The sequence below is a fragment of the Dermochelys coriacea genome, chromosome 25, assembly GCF_009764565.3.
Source record: "Dermochelys coriacea isolate rDerCor1 chromosome 25, rDerCor1.pri.v4, whole genome shotgun sequence".
NCBI classification, from domain to species: Eukaryota; Metazoa; Chordata; order Testudines; family Dermochelyidae; genus Dermochelys; species Dermochelys coriacea.
In genome coordinates, this window is record NC_050092.1 from 11,341,352 (window position 1) to 11,356,756 (window position 15,405).

Sequence of the window (15,405 nt, forward strand, 5' to 3'; positions counted from 1 at the left end):
CACCATGTCCCAGGCGAAGTTGCCCAGCCAGTAGACGCCGGGCTTCATGCCACTGACGAACTGCAAGTGCTTGGCCTTGCTGACCCGCTCCTCGATTAGGAAGAGGACGAAGCTGGCGGGGATGAAGGACATGGCGAACATCACACAGATGGAGACCAGCACGTCCACTGAGGTGGCCATCCTGCCATGGGAAGGGGAGAGCGAGATGAGCCAGCCACCCAGCGAGAGCCCCACTTAATCCCCATCCACCCCGAGGCTCCCCTGTACTCACAGCGTGGCCTCCGAGAGCTGCTCCTTGGTGAGGTTCAGGGGGTGGTTGATGGCCGTGATGCCGTAGCGCCAGGGCTCCGCGCCCGGGGGCAGGCTGGCCCGCAGCAGCCCATTGTTCACCACGTTGACAAAGGACACCATGGCATGCCAGCCCTTGTTGTTGAACCAGACCTGTGGCCGCATGGCAGCGTAACGGCGACACTCAGCTCCGAGCTCGCCCCCGGCTCAAACCCTGTGACTCACCCACTGCAACCACAGCACAGCTGGGAATTGAACCCAGGAGTCCTGAGGTCCGGCTCCCCGTGGCTCTACTGCCAGACTGCACTCCCTCCCAGGGCCAGGAATAGAACCCAGGAATCCTGACACCCAGTTCTCATCCCTGCTCTCTGGCCTTCTCAGGTTGGCAGCTGAGGATTAGAATATGCTGCCCATGAGGGTGACAGGCACCTGAGCTCCCCCCACAGTGGGGTTCCCTCCCCAGACTGACCTTAACATTATTGCGGGTGTCCAGCCCTTCGATGAAGCTGGTCAGGTTTCTCAACAACCTGTCTGTGGGGCTCCCCTGGGGGCCAGAAAGGGAGATCAGGACTGGAACCAGATCGATGAGCCATTCACATGAGCCTCCCTGCCCTGTGCCACCCCCATCCTGTCCAGCCCTTTGCCATCCATCCCAAGCCCCGGCCCTGCCCCAGACCTATCACCCCCGCCAAGAGTCCTATGTGGTGGATGCCACCCTCCAACCAGGGAAGCTCTCAGACTCATTGCAAAGCCCCGAGGAAAGAAACTGTTTCTGTCCCCCTCCCCTGCCCTGCCCTGCCCTGTCCTACCCCATCCCATCCATCGGGTTATACCTTAGTGATGTTCAGCAGAGCCCGGATCTCCCGCACAGCTCCATCCACCTCCTCTGCCGATGGCAAGGCCTGAGAGCTATGGGCACCTAGCGAGATGCCGCCGTACCTGGGAGGGTGGGTCCAGGGAGGGAGGATCAGGACCCCAGGCGTGCCCCCTCATGCTCCTCCCCGCCCTGGGAGATTCGGGCCAGCACCTTGGGGGCAGGGCAGGGAGACACCCCCAGGCTGTGACGATGGGAGATCAGATGCATTGGCACATGACAGGGAGACTATCTGGTGACCAGATACTGGGGTGATGGGCACACTATATGCATAGAAATATAGACAGAGATGCTGGGGGTGCCATCCCCCTTCCACAGCAGTAGATCCCCGAGCTTCAATCAGAACCACTAAACCCCAGACCCCTCCCAGAGCTGGGAACAGAATCCAGGAGTCCTGGCTCCCAGTCCCACACCCTTAACAGTCTTACTAGAACAATTCATACCCCAGCTCCCCCCCCAACCCCCGCCCCTCTCACCTCTGCTCGTTGACCCATTTCTTGGTTCTCAACCTGCAGGAACAAAAAGGAAATGCCCGGGGAGCCATTAGCACAGTTCGGTGGGTCTGTCCCTGCATTACAGCCGCCAAATGCCTGATGAACAGCCCTGGAGAGTGAGGTAGCGATTTGCCCACAGATCAGGGACAGCTGGAGGAGTGCCAGGGCAAGCGATGCCCCCGCCTGGCCCTGAAAGCCTTGGGGAGGAACGGTTCAGGCACTGGTGGCCCAGTCAGCCCTTGGCTGCTGCACTGACAGGGCTCTGTGCCATCAGGTCAGTCCCAGCAGTCTCAGCTAGGATTTGGAGGGGGCAGGTAGGGAGAACTGTAGGGCAGAGGCAGAGATAGGAGCCCTCCCCAGACTGGACCAGTCCCCAGGATCCCCCAGGTGCTCACCCCTGGCGGATGATCTTGGGGTAGGTTTTCACCAGGTAATCGGAGATGTTCCTGCCCGTGAGGTTCTGGAGGATGTCGCCAGTGCCCCTTTGCACCTGGCGGGAGGACAGACGGCGACAGACAGACAGGACACGGGACTGGTATCATCATTGTCCCAGGCTGGGCTTAGTAGGGCCCCCAGAGCCATGCTGTGCCAAGGTCTGGTACCAACCCCGATGGAGTCCGCTAAGAGCCACCCTCCTCCACCCACCCAGCCTCTACCAGCCGTGACTCTGGTGGACGAGAAGTGGGTGAGACCCGGGCAATGGCAACTGCCAGTCTCCACACTGGGCACTCCCTGGCCCAGGCTGACGCAGCTCCTGGCCGCTCTGTGCAGGTGGTTTTCTGCCCTCTGGGCTGAGCCTCCCTCGCCGCCCTCCCACCCTGACAACCCCAGGGGAGGAGGGAGTGGCCAGCTACCTGTGGAGGAGGAAGTCCCCCCGCTGCTTCGGGGCAGTCAGGCAGCATCTTCCTTGCACCCCGGGAGCTGCACTCACAGGCCGGGGAGGGGTTGGCTGGCGTCCAGTTCATGTTCTGGAAAACCTCGGCCAGGGACCGGGGCACTTCAGGGGTCCAGAAGCCTCGTTCGTGGGATGCCGGTGGGCACGGCGCGCTCCTGAACATCCCAGGTGGGGAGAATGTTCGTGGGATGCCAGTTAGCACCCAGCCTACTGCTCTCTGCAGAGCCGAGTGGGAGCGAGCTCCGAGCCTGCCCCAGCTCCAGGCTAGAGCGGGGGGCACGGACCCCGGCAGGCGGGGGGTACAGCCTTGGGCAGGCCCAGTGTGTTCACTCCTCGGACGCCATTCTAGAGCCCAGGACAAACACGGCCCAGACAGCAGCAGCTGCAGGGGGAAGTATCTGGCCCAACAGAACCAGCCAGGCTGGCACGAGGATGCCTCCTTATGGCAAGCCTCCGCTCCGAGGCTCTTGGCAAGGAAGCAGGTGCAACCCCACAGGGTCCCTTCCCAGCGGCAATAATTGCCCCCAAAGCCCATACATGCTGCCTGAGGGAGGGGCATAGGCTGGGGGTACTCACCCCTCAAGGGCATCCCTCATGCACTTGGTACCGAAGCCCGGCTCGGCCAGCAGGGCTCGAAGGAGCTGCGCAGAATCAGGGTCCCCCGGGGAGTCATCACTGAAACAGATGGAGCGGAGGGGCTCCTTCCATGAGAATTTTCCCAGCCGGCATTGCCCTGGCACAGCTCAGGTGACAGCCCCTGGCCCCCACCCACTCCAGTTGGGATGAGACGCACCTGAAAAAGGTGAACTGCTCCCCGTACATCCAGGGCTCCAGGTGCAGTGGGGGGTACTTCCCGAAGGGTGGCACGATCAGGCTGAAAAGGAGGGCGATGCACACAAAGACAGCCGGCAGGACGATCTGTGGGCAGGGGCTGGAGTCAGAGCTGGGCAGGGGGGACGGTCCGGGCTGGGCCTCTTGAGCCAAGGCATAGCCCCAGGGCCAGAGCTGGGCAGGGGGATCCCGCAACCAGGGCCCCTCGGGCTGGGGCAGAGGGGAATCCTGCAGCCAGGGTGCTAGGACACCCTAGGTCAAGTCAAGGATCCCACAGCCAGAGAATCCGGACTCTCCAGGGGCTGGGTCAGAGCTCCAGGATGCAGGCCTGACCCACTGGTAGGGGGAGAATATTCACACAGGAATATTACCCCCCACGTTCCATTCACACCCCCCCACACCAATCCCCAGATGCTCCACTGCCCCGCACCCTGTGGTCTCAGAGGGGCTCCTCTCCCACACCCCCCATCAGAGCCTCACACACACACACACACACACACTTCCCCAACCCTTCCCCGGCAGTGCCCAGGCTAAGGAGGAGAAGCCCACCGTACTTGTGCGAAGAAGCCCCTGGTGCTGCGCCGGGCGTAGAGGAGTCTCTTGGTGAAAAGAGCCCGGAGATGCTGGCGGGTCAGGGCCCAGCCCAGCACCTGCTGGGAGCCTCTGCCATCCAGGCTGTGCAGGAAATCGGTCTCCTTTGGCTCCTCAGCTGCAAGAGGGAGAGCCAGAGACCCCCCCGTCAGCACTGCCTGTGGCTCCAATGCCCAGGGCAGCCCCCCATCACACCAGCGTCCTGCTCCATGGGCAGCCTGGGGCTCCAGGCCACTTTGTGTCTCCAGGGACCTGTGTCTGGGGGGGTGGAGGGCAGCCGGGTGAATTCTGGGCAGGGTGCTAGGAGCGGGGTCCCGTGCGGGGAAAGGCAGGGGGCAATGCATGGGGAAAGGGAGGTGCCGGGCTCTCTACATGCGTTTCCATAGGGGAACGTGTCCCTCATCAGGCTCAGAAAAGATGCCTTAGGACCCAGGGCCGAACCCTGTCCAGGCTTCCACCCCTCCCATGGGGAGGAGGACAGCTCTGGACCCCCTCCCTCCCGCCGCCCGGCCTCCTACCTTTCCTGGATCCTTTGACTCGATGCAAAGAAAGAGAAAGAGGACAAGTCTCAAGTAGCTGCGCTGGGAGCTTCCCCGGGGCCCCAGAGCCAGGGCAGGGGAACTGATTAGCGTGGCGCTGGATTCCCCATGCGGTGAACCATGGCCTGGGGGCTTGCAATGCCTGCCCAGCCACTCCCAGGCCCCCGCGCCAGCTGGCTGCCCGACACCGGCTGCACCGGCTCCTGGGACGGGGCCTTTGACTCTTGTCCGGCTGGACCCACAACAATTTCACACTCCTCCCCCCCTCGCCACACTCCCACTTCCATCCGTTACCCATAAGACCCTGGCTCCCATTAGCACTGCGAGGCACCAGTGCCAGCGACGGCAGAGAACCAGCCATTTCCCACCATTCGGGTCCCTGCGGGGGTGTCCCAGTGCAGGCGAGAGAGACACCAACAGGCAGGTGGGAGGCTGGTCAGTGTCGTCCCCCCCAACCCCTGCCAGCAGGAGCCAGAGCCTGGCTGTGCCCCCTTACCCGGCTCGGTATCTGCTGCCTCCATGTCCCCATTCTCGCTCACCGTCCGCAGCGTGTAGGAGGAGGCGGGGGCTGCCGTTCTCACACGCTGGGGGGCTCCCCCAGAGCCTGCCAGACACAGGGCCAGAGCGTCACACCACAGGCAGGTCAGAAAAAGCATGCGGCACCCAGGGCTGCGCAGAGGTTTTGTGTGTGTGCGTGGATGGGGGCCCTGTGGCAAAATCTGAAACTGAGCCCCCTGCCCCCATCCTTCCAAAAACTTACCACTGAGGGGAGGCCCGGGGGTGGGGGGTTGGAGAGCAAGCCCCCCACTCACCCCATAGCCATGGCTCCCATCCCATGGGGCAGGGTCCAGCTCCCCACTCCGGGTGTTCCCACCTGGCATGCAGGCTGGCAGCACCACTCAGGTTTGCCCTACAGCCTGTCTGTCGTAGGGAGATGGCCAGGGGCCAAATTTCAGGTTCGAGGGCCCTCACAAATGGGGGGCCCAGATCAAACTGCCCCTTTTGTCCCCCCTTCTGGGCAGCCCTGGTGACACCTTGTCACAGCCATCCAGAGGAGCAGCCTGAAGGGACTACAGGATCCACCATGCAATGCAGCCTGGCCCCTCGGCCCTGTTGGGATTTATAGTCCCTGCAAGCCAGGCCGGCGCAGCCTGGAGTCCCGGGAGGCCTGTTTCGTATGGCCCTGCCAAGCACCCTGAGGCTGTGCTGTGCCAGCTGGCCGACTGAGTGCACAGTGACCCTGCAACTTCCTGGGCTACCCAGATGCACCCCGTGCCTTCCCCGTGTGCCCCAGGGAGAGATGGGGTGAGAATAGTTTGGAGAAAATACTGGGTCCATCTCCCAGTGCTGAGCCTCAGGAATGAAAATCCTTCTCCCAGGAGCCATGGGCTGCAGAGAACAGAGCTGAGTTTTCAGTACAGGAGCTTAGGCTAGAACTCTCATCCTTCAGCCCTAAAAATGGCATGATTCTACCTCCTGAGCTAAAGGAAAACTCCCTCAGCTAGCAGCAGTAGCAGGTCTCTTATCCCCTCTGCAGTCCAGGCACTAGAAAAATGATCATTCCTTCCACTCGCATGGCCGTTAACTTAGGCCCCCAGGTGCTCAAAGCTTTTCCAAGAGGGTGCCAACGTCTTTACCTGTGGTGTCAGCGTCCACTCCTGTGTCCTCAGCCACCTTCAGAAAGATCTAAAGAGGGTAAACAGGAATGGAAAGGTGTTTTACCGGGAGAAAAAAGGACAGTGGACCCTCAGCAAACTAACTCCACAGGGCAGGGAGCGTCCCAGAGCCCACTGAGGGTCCCACAGGCATTGCTGCCAGCAATGAGGCCACAGCAGCATTTCCCTAACCCCCCTTCCCCCCCATGTCCTCGCTGGAAAAATCCATCCAGATCCAGTTGATTTCCTAGCTGGCTTTTCCTGCAGCTCTCTGACACATTTCACTCCATATTTTTTATGAAAATATGGTCATGATATGACTATGACATAACTGAGATGTACTTTATGCAAAATAGATCTTGTAAGATATCACTGGAAAGGTTATAGTTTACCGAATGTGATCATCCAATCCGTATGGCTGTATCGTTTCTGTATCTGAAGTTGACGCCACTGCTAACACTTCAGGTACAACAACGGAAAAGTCAGACAGGGCTGACGAGCCATCAGCGAGGACAATGGACTGTGAAAAGGCTTGGCCTTCCTGCAGAACATACTGCCGTGACTTGTGGACACTGGGACACTACAGAGTCAGGTGGTCTTTTCACCTGGCACTAAACATTATCTGGGACTTCTTGTAACTTTCCACTGGAAGGGAAGGGGTCAAGTTTGGGGACAAAAAGGATCCTGCCTTAAGGAAATTCTATTTAAGGGTGGGAAGGAAGGCAAGCGGGACTACTCCTCTCCATGGCCTGTCTCCCAAGAAGAAAGACTGCTAAAGCCACCTGAAGGGAAGGCAAGGGGGGAGTCGAGACTGAGACAGGGGTCCAGGCTGAAAAGGAATATAACTGGAACGCTGAACCACAGAAACTTTGCAACCTGCCTAAAACATTTAGGGTGAGAATTTACATTTTGTCACCTGTTTCTTAAGGATATTGAGTTTAGCTTGCATATTTTGCTTTATTTGGTCAGTAATCCGCTTTGTTCTGTTTGTTATCTCTTATATCCACTTAAAATTCACCTTTTGTAGTTAAAAAACGTATTGCTTGTTGATAATATAACCCAGTTTATGTAATTTCTAACTGGCAGGGGGGCAAGAAGTTGTGCATATCTCCCTCCACATTGAGGGAGGGGGCGAATTTCATAAAACCTTTGGGTTTTTACCCCTTAAAGGGAGTGGGCACTGGGATGTTGGAGTGAGCCCCTAAAGTGGAATCTTTCCAGAGTGGATCTGGAGGCAGGGAAAGGATAGCTCAGTGGTTTGAGCATTGGCCTGCTAAACCCAGGGTTATGAGTTCAATCCTTGAGGGGACCATTTAGGGATCTGGGGAAAAAATTGGGGATTGGTCCTGCTTTGAGCAGGGGGTTGGACAAGATACCTCCTGAGGTCCCTTCTAACCCCGATATTCTAGGATTCTGTCTCTCTGTGCAGCTGGGGGTGGCTCTGCCTGTATGCTTGGTTGGAAAATGCTTGTGAGCCTAGCCCAGCAAGGCCAGTTAAAGGGGACGCAGGCTGGCAGAATAGGCTGACTCAGCGGCACCCCAAACCCATCACACCATCCACTCTACGCCCCTGTCCACACTCTCTGCCCTCAACCAGGTGAGTTGTGGAGGGCAGATTGTCTTTCTCAGAAGCATCAGGTATAGGCCACTGCAGGAGACAAGGTGTCAGATGCGATGGACTAAAGGTGCAGCTGGTACAGCAGGAGGAGAGAGACTGATCTTGATGGGCCTCCTATCTGATCTGGTGAGACGAGGGGTGGGATAACAGTCTGGATCCACGTATAGTCTGCCCCCATATAACATGGGAGTAGGATGCTAGGGTGTGGATAAATGCAGTCGGTGGCAGGGGAGGGGGCTGAAGTACCTCTTCCAAGGTGGTGTCTGAGATCCCGTAGCTGGAGATCCCCAGTTCGCCCAGGCGCCCATCCAGCTCCCGGAAGAGCTCCCCAAAGGCCCCATCCTTGGCGCCGCCATACGGCAAGACGTACAGCACCTCGTGGCCAATATCCTCCACCAGCCGAGAGCCAGGGACCAGCTTCTGGATCAGGGCTGACAGCTGCGGCACGTCTGCAGAAACACAAAGGGGGCAGGGATTGCTTGGGGGAGCCAAGGCCTGGAACAGGGCACAAGACCCACAGCATCTGCACTGTGACGGGGGGGTGGCCCATGGGACCGACCCAACATGGACGCCCCAAGGGAACTGTCAGTGCTAAGCTGGCCTTGTGTCCCCGTAATGTCCCAGCCCATTTGCAAGTGCTGATCCAGCCTGGCAAAGATTAAGTGGGTTCTGCTGATGCTGTAAGGTGGGTGGCTCAGCTTCCATTAGGAGATAAGGGAAGTGGGCGGGGCTCTCTGGTGATGGAGGATCTAGGGTGCGGGCTGAGCCGGGCAGATGGAGGATCCCAGCCTAGGGAGAAGGTCTGAGCTGCACTTTATCTTATTGTTCACAAAGCCCAGCCCGTAGGAGCTCGGACTCCCCCTGCCCTGTGCACGGTTAGGTCCAAGAACAGGGTGGGGAAGTCAAGGATTGAAGGATGCAGGAGAGATGTAGTGTGAGGTGACCCTCAAAAGCCGGCCCTTTTGTTGGGGGGAGGGCAGGCCCTGGAAGGACAGGTCACTGGAGAAGGATTTCCCAGGAAGAGGAAATGTCACCTTGGAGGCTGGAGGAGGAGCGGGGGAGGCAGCGAGGCCATGAACACACCCCAAGTGGAGGCAGAGACCCCGCCCAGGGAACTCAGCCACTATGGGGTCAGCCCCAGGCTGGGAACCAGGGAGAAGCTGGGACTTGCCGTGTCCCACTGTGTGTGCGGTGGTGGTGGTGGTAGGGGCGGGGGGGGGGAGGGGGAGAACCTTAACTCTTTCCCAACCGGCTCCCGGTGCCGGCCCCTTCCTTTCCCCCGGAGCCGCTCACCCACGGTGCTGGACTCGCTGCACTGCTCGCTGCCCAAGCCGGTGTCACAGCTGCGCTCTGAACTGCTGTCATCCTGCGGGGAAGGGGAGGGTAAGAGACCCGGCCCTGGGCTGGCCCCAAACTCTGAGGCTCGGGCCCCCCTCTAATGACTGATGCCACGTCAGGAGATCAGGGCACCGGCTCCCCATGGTGAGCCCATCCCTCTACCCCCAAACTTCAGGGAACCCTGGAGCTGGATTGCCTAGGACCCCAGTGACCCCCCCTCCCACCACCACCACTCTGCACTCATGCCCCCACCCACCGAGCATCAGGGGCTCCCCCTGCCCTTTCATCACATGGGGTGCTCTAGGGCTGTGCCCACCCAGCCATTCGGGCAGGAGCCCGGCAGCACCAGGCAGGGGAGCCCACTCCCCTGGCATTACCTTTCTGCTGGCGATGGTGACGCTGCTGGTGCTGCCCCCCGGGGCCACCCGCTCCCGGGCGCCGGCCTCCCGCTTCACCAGGGTCAGGTAATAGCCAGTGCCCAGCTTGGCCTTGAGGAAGAGTGGGGAGCCACAGCAGCAAAGCCGGCCCTGGGAGATGATGGCCACCCGGTCGCCCAGCAGGTCCGCCTCGTCCATGTAGTGGGTGGAGAGGATGACCGTACGGCCTGGGGGGGGGGCAGAGCAGGGAAGGGGGTGGGAGAAGCCAGGGTGCAGCAGGGCCTTGATAGCCCCTCATACCCAAGGGCTCCTCCTGCAGGGTAGAGCTGGAACGTAGAGCTGGAGCAGGGCTACGGCACAGACTGACCCCCGTTGGAGCCGCCTGTACCCCAGTATGAGGGCGGGGGGAACAAGCTGGCACCAAGAGCAGCTCGCGGACCGTAATGGGGAGGGTCTGAGCCAGAGACACTCCTACATGGCTGCAGGGCACCTCAGGGTGAGTGACCCCTTAAACTGCTCCATTACCCTGCATGCACCCACCCCCTCCAGCCCCCACAGGGTAGGACCCACTGGGGCCCAGCTCTGCCAGAATTGTTGGGTCCCCCGCTCCACCACAATGCTTGACCTCTCTCACCCAGCTCCACCCCGTCCCCCTCTGCTCCCAATAGGCATCATGATCCACTCCCTCACTGCCATGTGGGGCCCAGATCCCTGTCTCAGTTCCCCGCCTCAGTTCCCCGGAAACCCCAGTAAGGAGCCCAGGGCTCATCCCCATATGGCCTACTGGGGCTTGGCTGGGCCCGTCACACAGAGGCCCTGGCCCATTTCTGAGACCCCCGCCCCATGCCCGCTGTTCCCAATCCCCCCCGCCCTGCTCAGACCTTTGCGATACTTCAGCAACAGCTCCCAGATGCCCCGCCGGGAGTAGGGGTCGACCCCAGCGGTGGGCTCGTCCAGAATGACCACCTGGGAGCCTCCCACGAAGGCGATGGCCACGGAGAGCTTCCGCTGCATCCCACCTGCCCCGGGGGAGGAACGGGGTGAGCGTCATGGGGCATCAGGGCAGCCCCCAGCCACACAGCCCCGGGCGGGGGGGGAAGGGAAGGGGTGTTGCTCCAGAGAACAAGTCATCCCGAGTCACAGGGCTGCGGCTCTGGCAGCATCCCTGGGAAGTTCCTCCATGCCACACCCCCCTGCCCGCCTCCATGCCGCATGCACATTGGACCAGTTTACCGAAGGTCATGGTGGATTCTCCTTCACAGGCACTTTTTAAATCAGGGCAGGATGTTTTTCTGAAAGACCTGTTCTAGGGCTTATCTGGGGGACGCTGTCCAGCCCGTGTTGTGCAGTAGGGAACACAACGGGTCATTCGGGGCTGGGGAGTCATGAACGCCATCCCCGCCCCCTGGTGACAGCCCCACTATAAACACACCCACCCCATTGGGTTAATCAAGCCTAAGGCCGAGACCGCGTCTGTTCTGTGTCTGTACAGCGCCTAGCACAATGGGCCACGACTGGGACTTGGAGGAGCTACCGCAAAATAAGCAATAAAGGATCATGGGAAGAGAGCAGGGGGCCATGTCAGGAGCCCACAGACCCATCCTTCTGGGCCCTGAAGCCTGCAGATTGGGAGTGGGCCCCTTATGTTACCCATTTGTAACCCAATGGGGGGCTTCCTTTTCCCTTTAATACGTGGCTCTGCCTGCGACCTGCCAGGATCAGGTCCCAACCTCCCCGCCTGAGCCCAGCCTGCCCCCTGTATCCCCATCCCGCCTGCTCGCTGGGCCCAGGGCACTCACCCGACAGGTTCTTGGTCTGCTCCCGGCGCTTGTGGGGCAGCCCCACGTCCTGGATGATCTGCTTCACCTCTTCCTTCACTTGCTCCCCTGATAGCCCCTTCAGGCGCCCATAAAACCAGATGTGCTCCTCCACCGTCAGGCTGGGGGGGAGGGGCAGAGAGGGTGACTCCCAGCAAGGCAAGGAGAAATATCCCACCGCTGCCCCTGAAGACGCCCAGCCCCCTGATCTAACCACTAGAGAACGCTCCTCTCAGAGCTGGGAACCGAACCCAGGAGTCCCGACTTTCAGTCCCCGTCCCCGTGGACTCTAATCATTAGGCCCCTCTCCCCACCCAGAACTGGGAACAGGACCCAATGGGCAAGTGCCCCCGCAGTTGATCCTCAAGCTGAGGCTGCTGCAGTGGGGCTGGTGACTTCTCCAGTGTCACTGGGTCCAATTGCGCTCTACTCTGGAGGGGAGCAGGACCCGGCCACAGGCACTCCAGACTGGAGGAAGCAGGGAGGCTGCGTGCTCCAACCATCAGGGAGCAAGGGAATTCTCCCCAAGCTCCATCCGCCTTGGATGACCACCCCCCATGCACATGCTTGGCTCTCCCCACCCCCCCCCCCCCACCTACATGTCAAAGAGGACGTTGTGCTGGGGACACATCCCCATGGTTTTCCGGATGCTGTCCATCTCGGAGCGGATGTCCCGGCCCAGGATGTAGGCCGTCCCGGAGCTGGGGGGCAGCAGACCGCTCAGGATGGACCTGGGAGCAGGGGAGCAGGACACAGGGGGTTAAAACCCAAGCAAGTAGAGTCAGAGGAATGTTTCCAGCAGCCACCTCCAACGCCTAAGGGAGCTCAGGGTAGGGGGGCGTTGCAGGGGCCAGCAGGGGCGTTCAGACCACATGGCCCCAGCTCCCAACACCGTGCGGACAATGGCTCATCCAGCAGCTATGCACCCCCCCTACCCAGCGAGGAGAGCCAGTGACCCCACCCAGGGGGAGGGAGGCTATTTCTTTGCTCTGCTAGCCATGCCTGAAATTCACTAGCCAGCCAGCGTACCCTGGGCCAGGTCCTCAGCTCACAGACCCAGCGGAGCTGTCTGCCAAGGCCCTGGCCCAGAATCTCCTCTCCTGGCAGGTGTCAGGACAGTGACTGCAGTGGGGTTACTCCCACCAGCGCTGGAGACGAACCGGGCGCTGGCGTGGGCATACAGGCCACCCCGACCGTCTGAGACGTGTGCTCGACTCCCTCCTTTGATTCAAGGATTAACGTTATTCATTAATAAACCAGGAACCCTGAGAGACTCTGGTAGCAGAGCAAACAGTTCGGAGGGACGTCTGCTCCAATTGGTCTGACTCTGGATCTCTCCTGCCATAGCAGCTCAGTGTCTGGCCCACCCAAGTCTAATCGGGCCCAATCCCCTCTATCGTGACCTTCCATCACCCAGCAGTGCCCGGTGGTGCTCCCCACAACTAGATCTGTGCTGCACGGACCCCAGCACTTCATACAAGTAAGAACATCCAGCCCTCTCCCGCCACAGTGGTCACAGCGCTTTACGAAGCCAGCTCAAAATCATTCTCTCCATTGGACCGGTGGGGGGAAACTGAGACATGCCGAGCCGCAGTCTCTTGCCCCAGGGCATCCAGCATCCCCCACACCAGCACCGCAGCTGCCGAGCTGCGCTGGCTCAAATGCCACGAGAAACACGCCCACCATGCATGTGCGGTGCCCACAGAAGCCCCAGGGATTCCCCACCCCTGCACTCCTGGCGCGCCCCTCGGGCTCACATCGTGGTGGTCTTGCCGGCCCCATTGTGGCCCAGGAAGGAGGTGATCTGGCCCTCGTAGAAGCTGAGGCTCAGCCCATTGACGGCCACTTTGCTGCTACTGCGGTAAATCTTCACCAGGTTGCGGATGGAGACCCCCGGGCGCAGCTGCGTGGGCGGCTCCTCCACCAGCACTGAAAACAAGAGGCAGGGTCAGCAGGCGGGCACAGTGCCGGACACCTAGCAGAGGCAGCAAGAACTTGGGGCAGGGGAAGTTTGGGGTTACAGGCTCAGGTTAGGGCTGGGGCCCCCCTGAGCTGCCAGCAATCCAGCCAGCTCCCCCGCAACCCCTTGCGTGGAGGTTACTACCCTGCGGCAATCAGCGAGCCTCAAAAGGATGGGGACCGAGACGGAGAGGTGGCAGGAATCCTGTCACCGCACAGAGCCGGGGCACCTCGGCGGACCCCGAGGCTCCCCCCTGGCCAGGGTTTGGGGCCAGTTAGCAGACTCAGCGTAGGGTTATGGATGGGGCAGGGGCAGGGGCAGGGACCTGGGCTGGGGACAGAGCTGGTTGGTGGCCCAGGGGTAGGATTTGATACCAGCCGACTCAGCCTAGGGCTAGGGATGGGGTGGGACCCAGTCGGCCTCACTTCTTCCGCCCTCTCCCACCCCGTCAGCCGGTGGCTCGCCCTCTGCTGGGCCTGTCCAGCATGTGGCTGGAGCCACTTCGTTAGTCCAGCAGCAGAACCCTGGAGTCCTGACTCCGGCTCCCCCACTCGAACCAGCCTGCAGAACAGGGAATCGAACCTAGGAAGAGTCCTGATGTCTGGCCCACTACTCTGACCGCTGGCCCCACTCCCTTCCCAGAGCCAGGGACAGAGCGTGGCACTCCTGACTCCAGCTCTGCTACTCCAGCCACTAGACCACACTGCCTCTGCGGCTGATAGAGGCACAGGGGAGGGGAACCCTTTACCTTCTGCAGAGCTCAAGGAGTTGGTGGGGAAGGGGTGGCAACCTTCGGAGGATGACTCTCCAAACCAGTAGCTCTTCAGGAAGGGAAAATTCCAGGGTTTGGGAATCCCATACTGGCCTGAATGCAAACAGAGGAGGAAACCAGTCGGAGAGTGCGGGATGGGGGCAAGGTGTAGAAAGCATCCCCATCTGATCGGGGGTGTCTGCCAGTGCAGACCAGCTGCCTTTTCCACACTGGAGCTTGCCCTGATTCCAGCCACGGCCACGCAAACGCCCAAGACGGGCGGCATCAACCTCCATGCAGCAGCTGGCTTCGGCTCGGCTCCGGGTTCCACAGCACGGGTGCAAACCGCGCCTATTAACGTCTGCACCAGCGGACGAAGGCCTGAGACCCCAGTGATGGTGAAAGGAGCTGCCAGATTGTTAACGACACTGGGGGTTTCGGATGCCCCAGGGAGATGGGCTCAGGGTGACCAATGTAAGCCGTGCTCACCCCACATAGTGCTCTGTCCTCTGTTCCCCGCCCCAGGAGCGGGGAGCTCCCATAAACCTGCTAGAATCTTCGCTACGATAACAGGCTGTTTGGCAGCTCAGGCTTTTAGATCCAGCGCGGTCCCGGTTTTAATCCCTGATGCCAACAAACCACCCAGTCTTGGGGTAGTACAGTGGGCTTAACCCTCACCTCTTGGAGAGGGAGATGCTCAGTTTTACTTCTACTTTGGAGGGTGGGTGGAATTGGCCTGCCTGGGGTCTAGACTTGAACTGTGCTCCAGGATCTCAGCTCTCAGTTAAGGAAAACAACCTTAGGTCTCTAGTCCTGACAAATACGAAATAATCTGAGTTCAGCTGACCCAGAGCGATCCGCCTTAGTCTGCAGACAGCAAGGAGCTCTGAAAAATACAAGCTGCTCTTATTCATTTCAACTGGAATGTTAACTCTGAAACCGAATGATGATGCATTAAGGCGACACAATTTCACTGATGATCTACCTGTGCGAGAATGGAAAAGTGTGGACTTATTATGAAGATCTGCACAATTCACTGAGAGTGGCAGTTCATAAATGGGCAAAGTCTGTTGGAGCATCACCCCAGTCCGAGTGCAGATCCATTCCCAGCCCCACCCGCTCACCTGGGAAGACAGCCTCAATGTACCACGTGGCCAGGCCATACAGACACGCGTCCAGGAGCAGCAGCGCCATGGAGGTGGCGAAGTTGTAAGGGTCGCCCTGCACGGGGCTGGAGTTCAGGTTGTACCACTGGATCCCCACGCCCTGCTCCTCGTACAGGGAGAAGTACTCGCAGCCAAACCCAAATGCCACTGGGGACAGGAGGCTCTGGCAGGGGAGAAGCAGGTGAAGCAAGACCAGGAATCCCCAGACCCA

General features: G+C 60.1%; 1 protein-coding gene across 8 annotated transcripts in view; it reads right to left on the reverse strand.

Annotated features, from left to right (window-relative positions):
- The window catches only part of ABCA7 (ATP binding cassette subfamily A member 7), a 45,215-nt gene that overhangs the window by 10,556 nt on the left and 19,254 nt on the right, over positions 1–15,405 (reverse strand). For 5 of the 8 annotated variants that reach the window (XR_006276991.1, XM_043502604.1, XM_043502607.1 and 2 more), the window contains exons 17-38: positions 15,153–15,357; positions 14,026–14,142; positions 13,075–13,246; positions 11,917–12,048; positions 11,300–11,439; positions 10,382–10,519; positions 9,501–9,727; positions 9,079–9,151; positions 8,032–8,234; positions 6,150–6,198; positions 5,009–5,116; positions 4,492–4,509; positions 3,937–4,091; positions 3,345–3,469; positions 3,128–3,226; positions 2,511–2,706; positions 2,052–2,146; positions 1,639–1,671; positions 1,122–1,227; positions 758–832; positions 272–441; positions 4–181 (exon numbers count right to left, since the gene is read on the reverse strand). Coding sequence is in view for 7 of the 8 variants with exons in the window: in XM_043502604.1 (XP_043358539.1) it covers positions 4–181; positions 272–441; positions 758–832; positions 1,122–1,227; positions 1,639–1,671; positions 2,052–2,146; positions 2,511–2,706; positions 3,128–3,226; positions 3,345–3,469; positions 3,937–4,091; positions 4,492–4,509; positions 5,009–5,116; positions 6,150–6,198; positions 8,032–8,234; positions 9,079–9,151; positions 9,501–9,727; positions 10,382–10,519; positions 11,300–11,439; positions 11,917–12,048; positions 13,075–13,246; positions 14,026–14,142; positions 15,153–15,357 (2,814 nt within the window). In the remaining variant the exon portion in view is untranslated. The remainder of the gene's footprint in view (positions 1–3; positions 182–271; positions 442–757; positions 833–1,121; positions 1,228–1,638; positions 1,672–2,051; positions 2,147–2,510; positions 2,707–3,127; positions 3,227–3,344; positions 3,470–3,936; positions 4,092–4,491; positions 4,510–5,008; positions 5,117–6,149; positions 6,199–8,031; positions 8,235–9,078; positions 9,152–9,500; positions 9,728–10,381; positions 10,520–11,299; positions 11,440–11,916; positions 12,049–13,074; positions 13,247–14,025; positions 14,143–15,152; positions 15,358–15,405) is intronic. The other 3 variants (XM_043502605.1, XM_043502606.1, XM_043502608.1) reach the window with 1 other exon arrangement.